Source organism: Ischnura elegans, chromosome 4 (genome assembly GCF_921293095.1).
Source record: "Ischnura elegans chromosome 4, ioIscEleg1.1, whole genome shotgun sequence".
NCBI classification, from domain to species: domain Eukaryota; kingdom Metazoa; phylum Arthropoda; class Insecta; order Odonata; family Coenagrionidae; genus Ischnura; species Ischnura elegans.
In genome coordinates, this window is record NC_060249.1 from 51,109,086 (window position 1) to 51,126,010 (window position 16,925).

The following is a 16,925-nucleotide window of genomic DNA, read 5'->3' on the forward strand; positions in this document are numbered from 1 at the left end:
TTCCTGAAAAGTATTAACCAACATTCATTGGGCTGAGAACATTTAATCAATTTACTTTTTGCAGCATGCAGCACCTTTTAGTTACTTAAAATAATATTTTTTATTCATAAAAAGCCATTCCAATCATTTGAGACCCTAAAACCTGAAAAAAAAAAAAAAAAAAATGGCTGGTCCTCATTTAGTGTTTTAAATTTTGTTCCCTCCTGAAAAACCTTAAATCAGGATTCTACTGTACCTAAATGTATTTCTCTTGACAGTTTCCAATCCAGATACTCTAATGCTAAAATGCCAAGAGCCTTGTGCAAAAATCTTAATGTGTGGACATAAATGCAAGGGCACCTGTGGGCAGTGCATGCAAGGAAGAATCCACATCACCTGCAAGGAGAAATGTGAAAGGAGGCTTATTTGTGGGCACAAGTGAGTTATTGCTATATGTGTGTGTTGACTAAAGAATTCCTATTTTCCTTCTGTGGTATCACATTGTGATGCATGCCTAATTGTTTTCCGTAAAATATACAGATACAGTAAAACCTCTATGTAGTGAACCTCTTGACATCATAAACCTCTATGCTTCATACCACCCCTACGGTCCCGTCAGGTTTAAATTTATAGGCAAACTTTTTTGTAATGATCCTCTTTATATCATAAAACCTCCACTTATCATACCAAGGAGAGACCCCCGATACTGCCCAGCTACCTCCGCAAATTGTACCGAGACAACTAGAGTTCATTAATGCAGCCACGATTACGTACATGGAATGACATTTTCAGCAGTAAATGTTTCACGCTCATTTTTTTTCCTTTATACCTTTAATATGCTGTAATTTTCACGTCAACCTTAGTTATGGCCATTTTGACCCATTTGATAGCATACCTAACAGTAAATAAAAAAAAAGATATCAAACTATTACATATTTATTGAAGAAAGAGCAGGGATGCTGAAGAGAAATATGTATTTTTTTACCTATCCAGGGGATAACCATTCTTTTTACCTACTCAAATCTGTGAGGAATATTTGCTCAGCTACCAGTAGCTTTTGCTGTATTTTTTTCATTTTTTCTAATGCCAAGGAAGTAGTTTAAGAACTTCAGATAGAAATTCGACGATTACAGTCATCATCCCATCATTTCTTAAGAAATGGCCTGTAATGTGATTCCGTATTCTTGTGAAGGTTTTCATGTGGCTTTTCTTCTCTTGTACGCTTTATTATTATTATTTTTATTTTTTTCCTTACAATTTTTGCTGGTTTTAGGCCAGGTACAGGTTACGCAAAGCACTGTAATCTTCTTATTCTGAATTTAAAAATTTTCTGACTAATTTTGAATATTTAAAATTGCTGCTTTTTGTATAAAAAGGGACTAGCTTTTTGGTATTATATTCAACTGCATTTTTATCTGCAATGATATATTCAATGCAAATTTTTTTCTCAAAACTGAAGTCTCAAAATTAGGTGGAGGGAATATATCTAGGGTGGGTCTAGATTCAGAGGGTGACTATCCCAGCAAGAAATGGTTCATCGAATCTACGTCGAATCTTCGTCGATTCGACGACTATAGATCGATATGTGGTCGATGTTGATTTTATTTGTTCAATCGACGATTTTTCGACGTGTTATTCTCATTGGTTAGCGGGGCCAGCGTGTTGATTGGCTGAGTGATGTTGTGACAAAGTCTTAAATTTAACGGTGGGACTCTATTAAAGCATATGTGACACAAATCATAAAGCTAAAATTAAATAATTATTTTATTAAATCATACACATTAGTCTTAATCTTGGAGAACAATCTTTGATTCCTTTTCATTCTGTAACTTTATCGGAAGCGCATGGCGTTGCAGCTTGAAGGCAGTCTGGCAGTCTCTACCGGTCTCTAGTAATCCTAGTAATGTTTGGACTGTGTCACTCTGATAAGCCGGTGGAAACCTGTGTCGGTTGCTGTCGGCGTTTCGTTTCGTGTCATTTCGGTACCTTTAGCCTCACGTCATAGATATCAACATCTCACATTTTTTCTCAAAGGTTTCTGGTTATTATTGAAGATAAATACGAAGGACATGAGATTACAATTCACCATAATAAATTTGAAACATTCTAATTATTTCAGCCTTCATTTGTTCAGACAATGCGAGCTCGAGTGAAATCCGTCGTTGGGGCAGCAATAGATGCTCTTTATCAGCCAAAAAGATGTATATTTCCGTAATTATTATTAGGAATCGCAGGTAAGAAGACGGTATCATGTCGACATAGAAAACACGTCGATGACATCGACATCAAAAACACGTCGATGACGTCGACGTCGAAAACACATCGATTTTCGGGCCATATAGACATCGATCGATGTGTTGCCATCGACGTTTTATCGATGACTACTTCGACGTCGAATCGACGGCGATTTGATGACTCATTTCTCACTGGGTATATTCGGAGAAATATGGTATACCGATGGATGCAATTCCAAAGGCTCCATAGGTGTTTGTATGCCCGTGTGGTACACACTTTCCTAGCGGTACCATAGATGCCCTAACGGTGACAGACTAAGAGCTTTTCTTGCAAGGAAAATTTTACCTCTGCTAATGAATTTCGAACAAATAGTGAGAGGCTTGTCATAAGGTTTGGAATCAGTGAGAAAACTTTCAGGACCACATTACTGGAATGGAAATGATTGATTCATTAAATCCATTAATAATGACAGTAGAGATTTGTTCAAAATTTGAAAATGCTAAAAAAAAGCAAGAAATTCAATTCAAAGTATGCAATTAATGTGCAAGCAATAATTATCCAAGTAGCTCATATGTACAATTAAATCATAAGTTGACCGCAAACCAATGCCGCTGTGAGGGTCTTAAATCCGGAAAGGAGGGAGCCCAACTACCCTCAGGTTCCAAGATTATGTGGAGTCCTCTCTAGAAAGGGTTGAAAAAGGTTGGAGCTGAGAGTTGTGATTATCTGCGAGTCCTTTCTTAATGAATGTCTTATAAAAATGCTCCATACAGGGGGGACCGAAGAGTCTCTTGGGGCTCAGTCCAGCAGTCATGCTAAAGAGAGAACTCTACCGTCTTGAAAGGGTTAAGCTGAGGGACCCCAATCATTTCAGACTGCCTTTGTTTGCAACCAACCGAAAAGGTGGAATTTAGTTAACTTTGGCTATGCCAATTGATATGATGTCCTCTATTCAGGCAGTTATTTACGTTACAGTGATTGGCATCAGAAAATGAATTTACTCCATTATACTAAAATGTACTTACTGAAACTTCACATGCTTAATGCCAGTCATACTTCACAAGTGGGCCGTGTATTGTTCTTTGTTAATAAATTGAAATGTATTTGCATCTTATTTTCCAGGTGCTTAGCTCCTTGCTCCAATCCTTGCCCTCCATGCAGAGAGAAATGCAAATATCGCTGCGAACACTTTCAGTGTAAGGAGAAGTGTGGGTATTGCTTACCCTGTAAGGTAAGCTATGAATTAAGGGCTAGCGGTTTAAGCCAAAAGGATCCAATATCCAACGTATCCAATATAGATTATCTTAATCTAACAATAAGTCGTAATTTCCGCAAACAAAAAGATTTAAAGCGACGACAGCAAACTGTGCCAATCAGTCTTCACTTGTTTTTACCCTTCTTTCATTGGCGATGACACGTTAGATGGCTTCTAACTCCGGATATACAGTGGAACCCCGATCTATCGTTCCCGCATTGATCGTTTTCCTGCATTCTTCGTTCGCCGCTCCTGGTCCCAAATTAAGTTCCATAAAGACAATGTAATTTTTTCCCGCATCTATCGTTCCGCAAAGTATCGTTTTCCCGCATTTATCATTTGAAGATCGTGGTCCCGTCGTATAATTTTCCCTCATCTATCGTTTGATGAAAATGAGACGAAGTGTTTACAATGTGTTATTTACGGCTAATAAAGACAGACACATACCGTATAAGCTTGTGTAAGAGGCGCACACGTGTAAGAGGCGCACCCCTATTTCGAGCATCGAAGCTATGAAGAAAAAAATTTTTGCGGCATTTTTTTATCCTATCGTGCGGTGTTGCAGACGTATGCCTGGAATTTCAAGTTATCAAAATTTCCTCTTTCAGTACTATTTGAAAGAGGTAATTTTGATAACTGCGGCGGTAATAGCGGCATAAGAGGGAGTAGAAAGAGTTCCGATCCTCTCTTCGCATACGCCATCGCTCTACGTTGCTTGTCCTACTCACGAACAATTTTGTTTAAAAGCTCTCGCAGGAGTATTGCAATAGAAATGCAGCCGTGGAAAATTTTAAGGCAAAACACGACAGGCACATAGCATAACCTTCCCAAGAGATTGGACAACAATCGGGGCAATCTCAGCGCCGTATGATAATAACCACGTCGTGGATTTAAGGCCCCTTGCACACACACCGATTTTTGATGGCCGGTAAAATATCGCCGTCCACATTCCAATAGTGAACAATGGGAGAGCATTGGAGCTTGCACACGTACCGAACACGCGACGGCACCGGCAAAATGCCGGTTAGCTGCCGGCCATTGTCACTGTGGATCGCCGGTGCCGGCTCAAAAACATAGCAACTTATCGTATGACCGGTAAAAATCCGGCGTGTGTGCAAGCATCGCTTCGCCGGTAAAATATCGGGCGATATTTTACCGGCTGTCCAAAATCGGTGTGTGTGCAAGGGGCCTAACGAAGCTACACTCGGCCCTCCATCAGCCAATGCCTCTGCCGATTTTTTCCTTTCCGAGACTCCTCAGGAAAATAGGAAAATATCAAGTGACAGGGGAACAATGGAAACGTGTTTCATCCCTACCCTATCTCACCAACTGACCTTTTTCGGTCTACCAGGTTCAATTCTCCGAGTTTCTGGAGGTCAAATGCTAGGTGAGTCACCTTATGAGCTCGAAGATATCTCGATATCTTTCAGCAATTGTATGACATGCACGAGGTTCTAAAAAGAATTAGACTTAACGCGACGTATATCTGACAGCATTTAAGTCTTTTGAGCTCTAATTGATTGACACAAAGATTTATAGATAAACAAGGCTACTAATATTCAACATAGTACAAACAGCACAATTTCGGAAGAAACAAGCGTACCATAAGCGCATTCAAACAAGACGAGACGAACTGGAAACTTCAGGCAACGCAAACTGCGTATATCACATTGCTGCGCCTTCGCCCCTTCGCTTTAAAGGCAACGACGTCACATGCAAGATCGGACGTGTTCTTCCCTTGCTCCTTCGCTCATAGCCTCGTAGCTTGAAATACGGAGGGGAGGGATCGCGTTCCTTCCCCTCGACCTCTCCTTCCGCGCTCTTCACTCTTAAGCATTTCCGATTTCTTCTATCCACCATTTAGTCCAACAATGAACACACTCGTTCGAATTTTTTAAACAGCAGGTTTTGAAACCAATATAAATTTCAGCAAAAATCCTCATATTAGCGTCTGAAGATGATTTGTGAAAAATCAGGTTCTCAGCGTAATGGAAATTGCTAGGCAAGACAGATGTTGACTATTAACCAGGTATGTCCTTCAAAACTACGCGTTTCTATACGTTTGATAAGCGATTACTATATGCAGTATAAATGCCGGGGCATGCTCACTCGTGGCAGTAAATTTAACGCGCGCTCCGGAGCGAATCACCCCACGCGATCTTTTCAACGTTCACCTCTGGGATACCGACGTGACGGCGCGATGCTTGCAAGAAATTCAAACAGGAGCATTTTAAAAATACGTCACTAAGGGAGAAACTCCCCTCCCGCTTGATTTTACCCAGGGTTTCAGATGACTGACTCACGCTGAAAACCAAGGCCACTCAGTTCCCCTTGGACTTGCGACCGGGGAAGGGGAGGAGGGAAGATAAGAAGTTTGTGTAAGAGGCGCACCCCCAATTTCGGCTGCAATGTCTGGGAAAAAAGGTGCGCCTCTTACACGCGCTTATACGGTAGTTAGAATCTTCCCCAGGAGATTGAAATACGATAGGGAGAAGCTGAGTGCCGTGGGATAGTTACAATAGTGCATTTCCTAAGATCCGCTTGTCAGAGTTGCTAACAAAGCGATGTTTTCTCATGATATTTTTTTCTCCGTACTAGCATCTGAATTCATCTGCTCATCTGGAGCTACGCTACTTACTGTAAGAAATGAGTGGGTAAGTTGCCTTCTCTATTGGACAATAAATTTCATTGTGCAGTCATATGTTCATGCTTCACCCTCTGCAGTAAGCTCTGCTTACGCCGTACGCGATACCATTAGTGCAAAACTTCACCTCGTATGAGTGGTTCCGTGCTTTCCTGGGTGAGTTAACTTAAAACCAGCGAGTGTCTTCCGTGTGGGTTCAATGAAGCCTGGTTTCTTTTTTAACAGTTTTATTTTTATTTGCCTTCGCACCATGGCCCTTCCGAAGAAACAAGTGAGAACTTTAAATGATGGACTTAAAATAATTGAAGATGAAGAAAAGAATCCAGGCTAGAAGCACGTGAATATTGCAGAGTTCCTCGGGTTGGCCGCTAGCACATGATGGCAGGGGTGGGGGTAGAGCGAGATCCCTGGTGAAAACGAGAAATGGGATGAAGCCGAGGATCAGGTGGGCGTGCCGCTGACAATTAACCCATTAAATCCCAAGCATGTTAATAACTTAAAAATTCCAAATATTTTTATGAATTAGCAATAAAACAGACTCAAATGAGGCAAATTATCGATTTTTATATTTTTATTGTTTTTAAGTTGTGGTTTGTGAAACGTTACGTATTCGCAAAGTTGGGAGTTCTCTGGGTCAAATGAGCCGTTTTGCCTTTTTTTTGGAACTCTTTTATTTTTGCAAATAATTCTCTTTTATTATAACCCAAATGTGTAATTAACCCAAAATATTGATTAAACTTGAAATTGTTCATGAAATTTAGAGGACCAATCAGTATTTAAATGAATATTGCATTTTTGGTAATCACTAAACTTCTGGCTGCTACAAACTCAGCATCTTCGTCGTGAATGTTTTCGTCACGAACAATATTGTAGTCAACCTTGTCTTTCCTTACTGTATTTCGCAAACAATTTATTCCGTTATGTCCTATATTATGGCAAGTTTAGTGACTAAAAGTGTAGTTGTTCCAATCGAAACTTGAAGCTTGTACATGGTAGAAGGTCCATATTATCAATAACAGATACTTTGTGACTTCCACAAAGTATTTATAAAAATTTATACTATTTTACTGGTTTCGGCTGTTACACCATTATAAAGTACAGAAAATATTAAGAAACCGGTCAAATAATAGGAATTTTTATATGGCGGAAGTAACAAAGTGTCTGCTATTGATAATGAGTAATTGCTCCTTCACTTTCACTAAAATATGGCATCATCTTCTCGTCAAAAGATAATTTATGAGAAATTGCATCAAACCGTAGAAATATTTGGTTGAGCTCGCAAAGTATGGACGCATCTTAGAAAACTTATCCCCCTGGTCCAAACTTCTGTTACCAGTCAGGCTTCCTTACTCCAGTAATATTTTTTGCTAAGGTGTGATAGCCACTAAACATCAGAATGGAAGAAATACCACGCTATTGGAATATTTTCTGAGAATTTCATGCACTATGATCACTGGTGATAGTGAACAACTTAGGCTGCAAATGTGAGTTCAGGTCATTTGGAGGGAACGATTGTTCAACAGACAACCACAGATATAGTAAAAGCAGATGGAACAGAACATCCCCCTTATATATACCGTAATACCCAGAAAGCCCTTTACCTGAGTCAATATATCTAGAAATATTTTTCTTGGAATCCCTGTGCATTCATAGTCACTCATAGTTCTCAAAAAATTTCTTTCGAAATGACCTGCACCCTCATTTGGAGCCTTACTAACTCATTATCGTCAGCGGCCAGTGGGCATGAATATCTCAGAAAATACTGCGATAATGTGATCCCTCTTATCTCTCCATTCATTTTGCTCACTTGCCAACCCCCACTGTGCACGGAGACCCATTGGTGCCGGGATATCCCCGCCCAGCCTAAATATGCTTTTTACCCTCCCACTACCTTCCCTTTGGATCCTAGTCAACAACACCACGTAAATACCAATTTACGATCTATTTGCTAACCCTCACATACTCACTTGCTTTTAGCATACTTGTCAACTGTGGTAAGCAGATCGTTCTTACCTTAGGATGCCAGTATATCTTGAAATTGCAGATGCCTACAGAAATCATTATATTTTCTGGACAACTTTATAGCAAAGTTTTTATGCATCCTTTATGTCTAGGTCACCGTAAATTTCCACTATAGCACATCGAAATGCTGATTTAATCTTGCTCGATACGTGAAGTTAAAAATATCAAACAATCACAACTCGGTGAAAACTCACCACCTGCCAAACATCCTAGTAAAGACCCTTCAACACTTATGTAGATGTGTATTTAGGACTAAAATACTTAACAATTGCCTGAAACTAAAGTTTCACTATAAAAAGGTAACATATTCTTGATAAGCTTTTCATTTTTCAGTAAAAAAAATGCTCTACACGACTACCACCGCTGCGCGCCGTTTCACTAGATTACTGGGGTCCTCCCAATGTTGCGTGAAAGCAACACTTGCTTTGTTCTTAAGTAATTTGAAAACCACTTAGTCAAATTCACCCAATTTGTTGCAATGGCCTAGAATACAAATGCATCATTGTATTTGCAAAGAGATATAATCATCGAGTGCCTCAGATTTAACATAATATGTAAGCTTAGAAGATAACCTAAAATAACGACTTACATATAAATGAAAAGGCCATTGTAAAAACAAAAGTTATTAAATTTCTTCCGTGAAAAAATTCATAGCATTTTATAAAGCATTGAACTACCTATGTTAAAAATATTAACTGCTTATCAATAGCAAATACGGAGAAAAAAAATCGCAAAGTTTGCGTTGTGTTCACGCAACGTTGGGAAGGAATGGGTTAACGGCACATTGCCTCAATCATATTAAAAATTTAATTGCTAGAAAGGAACATTTCAAATAATAAACTATTTTTGGTCTTAGATCCATCTGATAACCAATCACTACGATGGCGAAATCAGTTGTTTGAGGCATAACATGCACGTATCTATCTCGTAAATACGTGTACTTGAAATGGCATTTGATGGATAAGAATTTTTACAGTGAAATAGCAGTGAAAATTCCGAGTGGAGTGAAACATTTTTTAGTTCCTTCAGGATATTTGAAAGAAATATAATTTGAATCAACAATATGACCTAAATGTTTTGATAAAGTAATAATATTCCTGTAGTCAGCTAAAATCTTGTTTGAATCCATTAATGAATATCATAATTCGCAAAAATCAAGTGTTTCATGGGACATAGGCAACTCGGACAACCATTCCCGCATCGATCGTTTTCCCGCATTCATCGTTTTTTTCATCCATCCCCGTGAAAAATGATGGATCGAGGTTCCACTGTATTTGGATTTTCCCTGTTTGGGAAGGAGGAGAACCGTACCGACTGGTTTGAAACTGACGACCTTACAGAATCGCTGAAAGTGCCGTGGTAAGTACGGAAACCGTTGTCGGTATGGAATCATGTCCAGTCGGTGGGCTTGAAAGGGAAATCTGATGGTGCGGTACCGACGAAATACAGAATACGGCCCCAGCTTACCAACACTGACAATCGTTGGTACGGTGTACAGAATCCCACCTCAGGAATGTCTGACTATACAAAACTGCTGCCAATGAGAAGCCCCAATTTTCCCCACCCCAAGGTCCTCACCTTCTGTTGCCTCTTGAGTGCCCACTGCACACAAATTTCGCGAGTAGGCAATTGTTGCTATTGCACGAGTTATCATAATGAAGAAATGAGTCTTATCCAATTCCGCGTTTATCTAATGCAGTACTGCAATAATAATAATAATAATAACTTTTAAAACAGGAAACTCAGGAATCATCAATAGCCAATGCCAAGAAGAACATATTGACACCAATCAGTCCAAAACGACAAATCTTGAAGAGACTGAAATATCAGAATTGCTAACCAAAACGGTAATAGAATATTACGGTTCAGATCCCAGCCAGCGACCGAAAATTCCAAAAATAAATACATCAACGAAGTTTATGCAAACCGTCGCTATGGTCAATAATATCCTACCACAGCTAACCCAGTATTTAAGCAATATTTCCGACATCCATACATTGATTTATGCTGCTTCTTTCACCATTAGTAAACACTTAGGCTTCAAAATCAAACCGAACTCCCGATCTGAAACAGTGCCACTAAGAAAAGAAACAATTCCACCATGGAGAAAACGCTTAGAGAGCAATATAAAACATCTAAGGCAGCAAATTGGTAAATTGACCCAATATCAAAATGGAAATAGATCAAGAAAGTTAGTATCATCACTTAAATGTGTTTTCAAAAATTTCAACATAGATGTAGCTAATGAAAACCACAGCAGGTATGTCAAAGAGTTGCTCGAACTTAATAAACAAAAACTAGCAGTTAAAGTTGGGCACCTTAAAAGATCCAATAAGTCTTTCAATAGAAAGGAACAAAACCGGGAATTTAAAACTTCCGAAAAATCATTTTACAAGAAGCTGAGATCATCTGCAACAACTGACATCGAAGGTAAATTGCCAGATCAGGATGGAGTATACAACTTCTGGTCCTCAATATGGTCGACCCCAACAGAAAGCAATTCGAGTGCAAGCTGGATTGGAAACGAAGAAAACTTACACCTCAATTTAGTTGAAATGCAGTTTACTAAAATCTCAACCGAGGACATCAAAATAGTTTTAAGAAAGGCACATAATTGGAAATCACCAGGTCCTGATGGAATTCAAAACTTCTGGTATAAACAGTTTACGTCTCTACATGGAGCCATAGCCAAATGTTTTAATGATATTATTAATAACCCAACAAACCTCCCTGATTTCTTCACAACAGGGATAACATACATGAAGCCCAAAACAATGAATATGGAAGATCCAACACAATATCGACCCATAACATGTCTACCTACTATATACAAAATACTCACGTCTTGTATTACAAATAAAATATATAGCCATATTGACCAGAATAATATACTTGCAGAAGAGCAAAAAGGATGCCGAAAGTTCCATATGGGATGCAAGGAGCAATTGACAATTGATTCTGTAGTATTACAACAATCACGCAAAAATAACAGAAACCTTCATGTTGCTTATATTGACTACCGTAAGGCGTTTGACAGTGTCCCACATAATTGGCTCTTAAAAGTTCTGACTACATACAAAATCCACGGCACCATCATTAAGTTTTTAGAAGCAACTATGGCAAAGTGGAAAACAGCAATAATCTAATGGTCAATGTATCAGGTAAAGGCTTTATAACACCAACCATTGACATACAACGGGGTTTATTCCAAGGAGACTCATTGAGTCCACTTTGGTTTTGCCTGGCGTTGAACCCATTATCAAATGCCCTCAATAGCACTAAATATGGATACAAAATAAAAAATAGTACAAACACCAGTTTTACTTTGTCTCACCTTCTATATATGGACGATATTAAAATCTATGCCTCAAATGAAATACAGCTCAAGTACCTTTTGGATGTCACAAGTAGGTTCTCCGCTGATATAAAAATGCAATTCGGATTGGATAAATGCAGATTACTTCACATAGGAAAAGGGAAAATCAAGCATGGTAACTTCAATGTTAAAGATGACGAGTCAATATCTATGGAAGCAAATGAGAACTACAAATACCTTGGATTCCTGCAAGCAAAATCAATACAACATAAACAGATCAAGAAGGAATTAACAACTGAATTCCATAAAAGACTAACATCCATCCTTAAAACAGAATTAAATGCACGAAATGTAATCAAAGCCATCAATACGTTTGCGGTACCTGTGTTGACATATACATTTGGAGTGATTGACTGGACCAAAACCGAAATAGCAGGCATAGAAAGATCAATACGTACATCATTCACAAAATTTAATTTACATCACCCAAAGGCTGCAATAGAAAGGCTAACGCTACCCCGCTATATGGGAGGTAGAGGATTAATAGATTTACTACAGCTCCTCAAAAACCAAATTCATGGACTAAAACATTTCTTCTATGATAAATCAAACAGTTCGAAGCTTCACAAATCAATAGTATATGCCGACAACAAATTAACACCATTAAATCTAAAAAATGGCACGACCGATGAAGCAACCAACACAGGAGCTGTTCTATTAAATAGAAAGGTAGAAGTATGGGCCCAGAAGGAATTACATGGACGACACATCAATGACCTCAATCAACCATATGTTGATAAAATCTCATCAAACAAATGGTTGTCATTGGGTGAACTTTATGGAGAAACCGAAGGGTTCATGCTTGCAATACAAGACCAGGTTATCCGCACTAAAAATTATGCAAAGTACATCCTTGGTGATAAAAGCATAATTGATGAAAAATGTAGAAGATGTTCAAGTACCTGAAACAATCCAGCACATTATATCTGGCTGTAAGATGCTAGCTAATACGGAATATTTAAGTAGACATAATCAAGTTGCAAAAATTATCCACCAAAAACTGGCCTACCAGCACAAGTTAACCCCTTCACTGACGGATATTTCTCAACAAATATCACAAAAAATGTCATATTATTTTATTACGTTTTTTAATTATTTACAGCTAGATATTAAATAAAAAACATTCATTTAAGTGTTTTACGAAGTCATTTATTTTAAAATTACTCTTATTATATCACTTTTAAAAAAATTTCATGTATTCTTGCATAAAAATCAAGTAAAATATTTCACAATAAATATAGTCACAAAAATTACTCACTATAAAAACAGACGATGGAGTTAGAAAAATATTAATATAAACTCCAAATTTGAAACGGTAAAATATTATATAAACTAAAAGTCTATTTTTGTGTGGTACACTTTGAAACACCCACATTACAGTCAGGGCAAAAATTGCGACTCTCCCTCCTCCCCATTTTTCCACGCGCATCTCGCTTTCGGGAGCACACGGCACACTTCCGAGTTGGGTTTGACTTATTTTCCGTGGGTGGGATTATGTCTGGGAAATGCCTCTCGGTAATTCGGAGGGGATGGGCTTTTGCAGGTGGCCTACCTGCCTTAGGGGAGGGAACACTTGGGAAGTACAGTTCAATCATTTTATCTATTAGGTCCAGCCTGTATTGCAAATGTGTTTTATCACTACCTGTTTTTCGACATAAAACATATGAATTCCATAAGCAAATTTCCATCAAATGAAAAAATAATTTTTTACAATATTTTTTCCCTCTTTTTCTTGGGATTGGATAGTCAGCCAAATGCTGATCTACCCTGTCAACACCCCGCATTGTCTCATTGTAATTGATGACTACCTTTGGTTTCATAACCACTGCCCCCCTTTTCTGCACCTCTCTCATTTCCCTATTGTGAACTGTAGAGAGTAACGTTACTTCCTTTTTGTCCTTCCAGGGAAGAACCAAAATTTTTCCTTTACGGAAAGCTGCCACATCTCCTTTCTTCATTTTTTTCTTCTTCAGCCCCTCTGGCATCCCCTTTCCTGTTCTGCACACAGTTCCATAAGTATCACAAGAATGAGAAACTAGTTCCTCGGCTAGTTGTGGAGAGGTATAAAAATTGTCTGTCCTGACGCAATACCCTTTTTCAAATAGTGGTTTCATCAGTGACAATACCACTTGGGAGGACATTGGCTTACTTTCAAAGTCTTTGTCAAGAGTAGTGCCTTTCCCGGTATAAATGATTGTTGACCAGACGTATCCGGTGCTGGACTCGCAGAGAACAAAAGTTTTTATGCCGAATCTAGCTCTTTGTACAGTAATTCGCAGAGGAAATAAATGTTAGCTGTGAACACTCCAAAAGACTCCGTAGAACTGACACTAGAATTTTATGGAATGGGAGTGTAAGTAACCCAAAACAGATAGTGGTAATAGGACAGAGGCAAAGAAACCAAAACATGAGGGTCAGAGGCATTGGGAAGGGAAAAATGGTGAGATAGAGTGTTTTTTGTCATGTGCGGCTGTAAAAAGGGAAAGTGGAGGGCAGTAGGGAAAAACCGATGAGGGTGCAGTGGTTGCATGAAAGGGAGATCGGAGGGGAGGAGGATGAAAAGGATGAAAGGGCGGCCGCGACAGTGCGTAGACAGTGCGTAAAAGGAAAGGCGGAGGGAAGAGAACAATGGATGAAGAGAAGGGATGGATAAACAAGGGGGTTGGGAGATAGAAAATATGTATTCCCTGGAAGGGAGAAATAGCTGAATAGCCGAAGGTTCTATGTCAAATCTATGCACGGTCACAAATATTGACGAACTTACAGAAATGAAATAATAATCAGTTGTATTTGTAGCTAAATAACAAACGGAAAACTAAAAAACAAAGATATAGTTTGTCATTATAAAGAAAAAAGACAATAAAACATCACTGAGCAAGTTGATTTTCGGTGCGAAGATTTTGACACCATATTGCTGAAAAAGAACATTATCAGAAAGTTCCCGACTACTGTTACGTAATTTACAGAAATGGCTTTCGAACACGCGACCTTTGGAATAGCAGCTTGGACGTAATTTATTTACGAGGTCCCGTCGACTACACTGAAGAGTAAGTAATGATAGTTTTGCTTAGTAGTGTTTATAAAATGTTTCAAATTCATTTATTCACGGAATAAAGATAATACAACATCCTTTCCGATAGCAAGATTCGAACGCGCGACCTTCAGAATAGCAAGACGGCACTTGTCTGCCGACTCACTTCGGCTGTTCCAACGATTGATAAAAACTCTGCGAAAAGTCATCGCAGTTATTTATAAAACGCATTGTTTCTTTGTTCATTTATCACATCTCGATACACAATAGGTTTAGAAACATAAACATTGCGAGAAATAATAGAATTTTCCCCTCTTTTGGACCTCGAAAAAACGTAGAAGTTTGCCGGATATCATGCATTGTGAAGACATGTATGCACTCTCACGGCAAAACTACGTACTTCTAATAAGGGGACGAGATATCTCGTCCAGATCACGAAAGAAGAAGCCAACTTGACATAGGACGAGTTAACTCGGCCGCGTCAGTTTTTGCGCGTCTTCTTAGGACGAGATATCTCGTCCGAATCAGGGAAGGGGTTAATAGATACTAAGACCCCATATTATGTGTACCACCCTGAAACAGTGCTTGAAAACGGCGCATTTAAAATCTATTACGATCTGCCTATACAAACCTATAATATGGAATATGGAACAGGTTTATATAGCTCCAATTGTCATCTCAGCTACCGGTATCATTCCAAAACATATACAAAATAGTTTCAAAATACTCAACCTCCATCCAAATACATACATCAAACTGCAAAAGGCTGTAATAATTTCAACCTGTCATATCACGAGAAAATTTCTCACCCGTGCTCTTAACACTAAAGCTACTCAGTGAAAACTGAAGAAAATTAAAGAACAAAATAATAATAATAATAATATATTTATTTGCCTGGAGATCTTGGTACATACATGTTCCATGATATATGGCAAGTCAATGTTAAGTTACAAAAAAAAAGACATAAGGAAATAATAATAGACATTACCTAGGGTGACATGGGGCTCTAAGGGGTGCACTACACATGAGTCTCACTATCTTCTTTTGTATTTTAAAAACTGCATGAGCACAGGGAAAAGGGCTCCAAAAAAGGATGCTATAAATAACGTGGGAATAGAATTCACCATAATATATTGAGATTAGCACATCATTGTTAACTGTTGACCTAATCGAGCGATCATTTATGTATATTAGGAGTAGCACTGGACCCAGAACGGATCCCTGAGGAACCCCACAGGAAATTGTTTTTTTGGGTGATGCATTAGGTGTTCCCTCTTTATTTACATAAACACTCTGTTGCCTGTTATTTAGAAATGATTTTATCCAATTATATGGAGTACCTCTGATGCCAAGTTGCTGAAGTTTCGATAGTAATATGTGGTGATTGATGCAATCAAAGGCCTTGGAGAAATCGAATAACAAAACAAGAGATTCTAGTTTACTGTCTAAGTCAGACAATATTTTATTTGCAAGTATGTACTCCATAAACTTGACATCGAGGCTATGGAGTATGTGCGTATTTACTTGACTACTGCTGTGGGAGCAGACGATGCTCTGGATATCTATGCGAAGCTTAGCTTAAAAATACTTGATTTACGGCACGAAAGCAGATGACATTAGACAAATTTTTAAAGTAAGGCAATCCTACGAGAACTACCGATAGTGATTGTAATTATGGTGACTTTTCCACAGATTGCAATGACCCCGACTGCTATTATTTATTTTCCTCGCTAGCACATTTTCCTGGTTAGTACATTCATTTTTTGTGGTCCCTTCAGAAGCGTACTTAACAAGTTCTACTGTATAATCAGCAAACAGGAAATATCATTCACACCAAAATTACCTTATTATTCTATTTAATTTTTTTCCTTACAAAAAAAATTCACCCTGCTGCTGGAAAGAGTACCATTTTGAGAAGTTGGTAATGGTGAAAGTCTGTGCCTACTTTATTTTACATGTGTCCATTACTTTCTTATATTTTAGAAAAAATGTGGCTGGCATTGTGAGCATCAGACTTGCAGGAAAAACTGCTCTGACTTCTGTGACCGTCCTCCATGCAACGAGCCATGTACAAGAAAATTAGGCTGTGGACATGAGTGCATTGGATTTTGTGGGGAAAGATGTCCAAATCTATGCCGAGTTTGCCATCCCAAAGAAGTGGAAGATGCTTTGGCCTCTCTAAACGCAACAGGAGATAAAAGTTCTAGGTAATGGCTGTACATTGTTTTTTTATGACATATATGGCTGTATTGTTGCCAATGGCACATCTTTGCTGAAACTATTTATGCCAGTTATTAAAAAGAATATACCAAATTGTAATCTTGTTATAATGATAATGCTAAGCAGTGTGATAAATTCTGTGTTGCTTGCGCATAATGTGTTT

The 16,925-nt window shown here is 38.5% G+C and overlaps 1 protein-coding gene across 1 annotated transcript in view; it reads left to right on the plus strand.

The window, feature by feature from the left end:
* Positions 1 to 292: 292 nt before the first annotated feature.
* The window catches only part of LOC124157439 (NFX1-type zinc finger-containing protein 1-like), a 32,280-nt gene continuing 15,647 nt past the window's right edge, over positions 293 to 16,925 (plus strand). Inside the window, exons 1-3 of the mRNA XM_046532138.1 lie at positions 293 to 417; positions 3,337 to 3,445; positions 16,526 to 16,749. Coding sequence (XP_046388094.1) covers positions 314 to 417; positions 3,337 to 3,445; positions 16,526 to 16,749 — 437 coding nt within the window. The 5' untranslated portion in view covers positions 293 to 313. The remainder of the gene's footprint in view (positions 418 to 3,336; positions 3,446 to 16,525; positions 16,750 to 16,925) is intronic.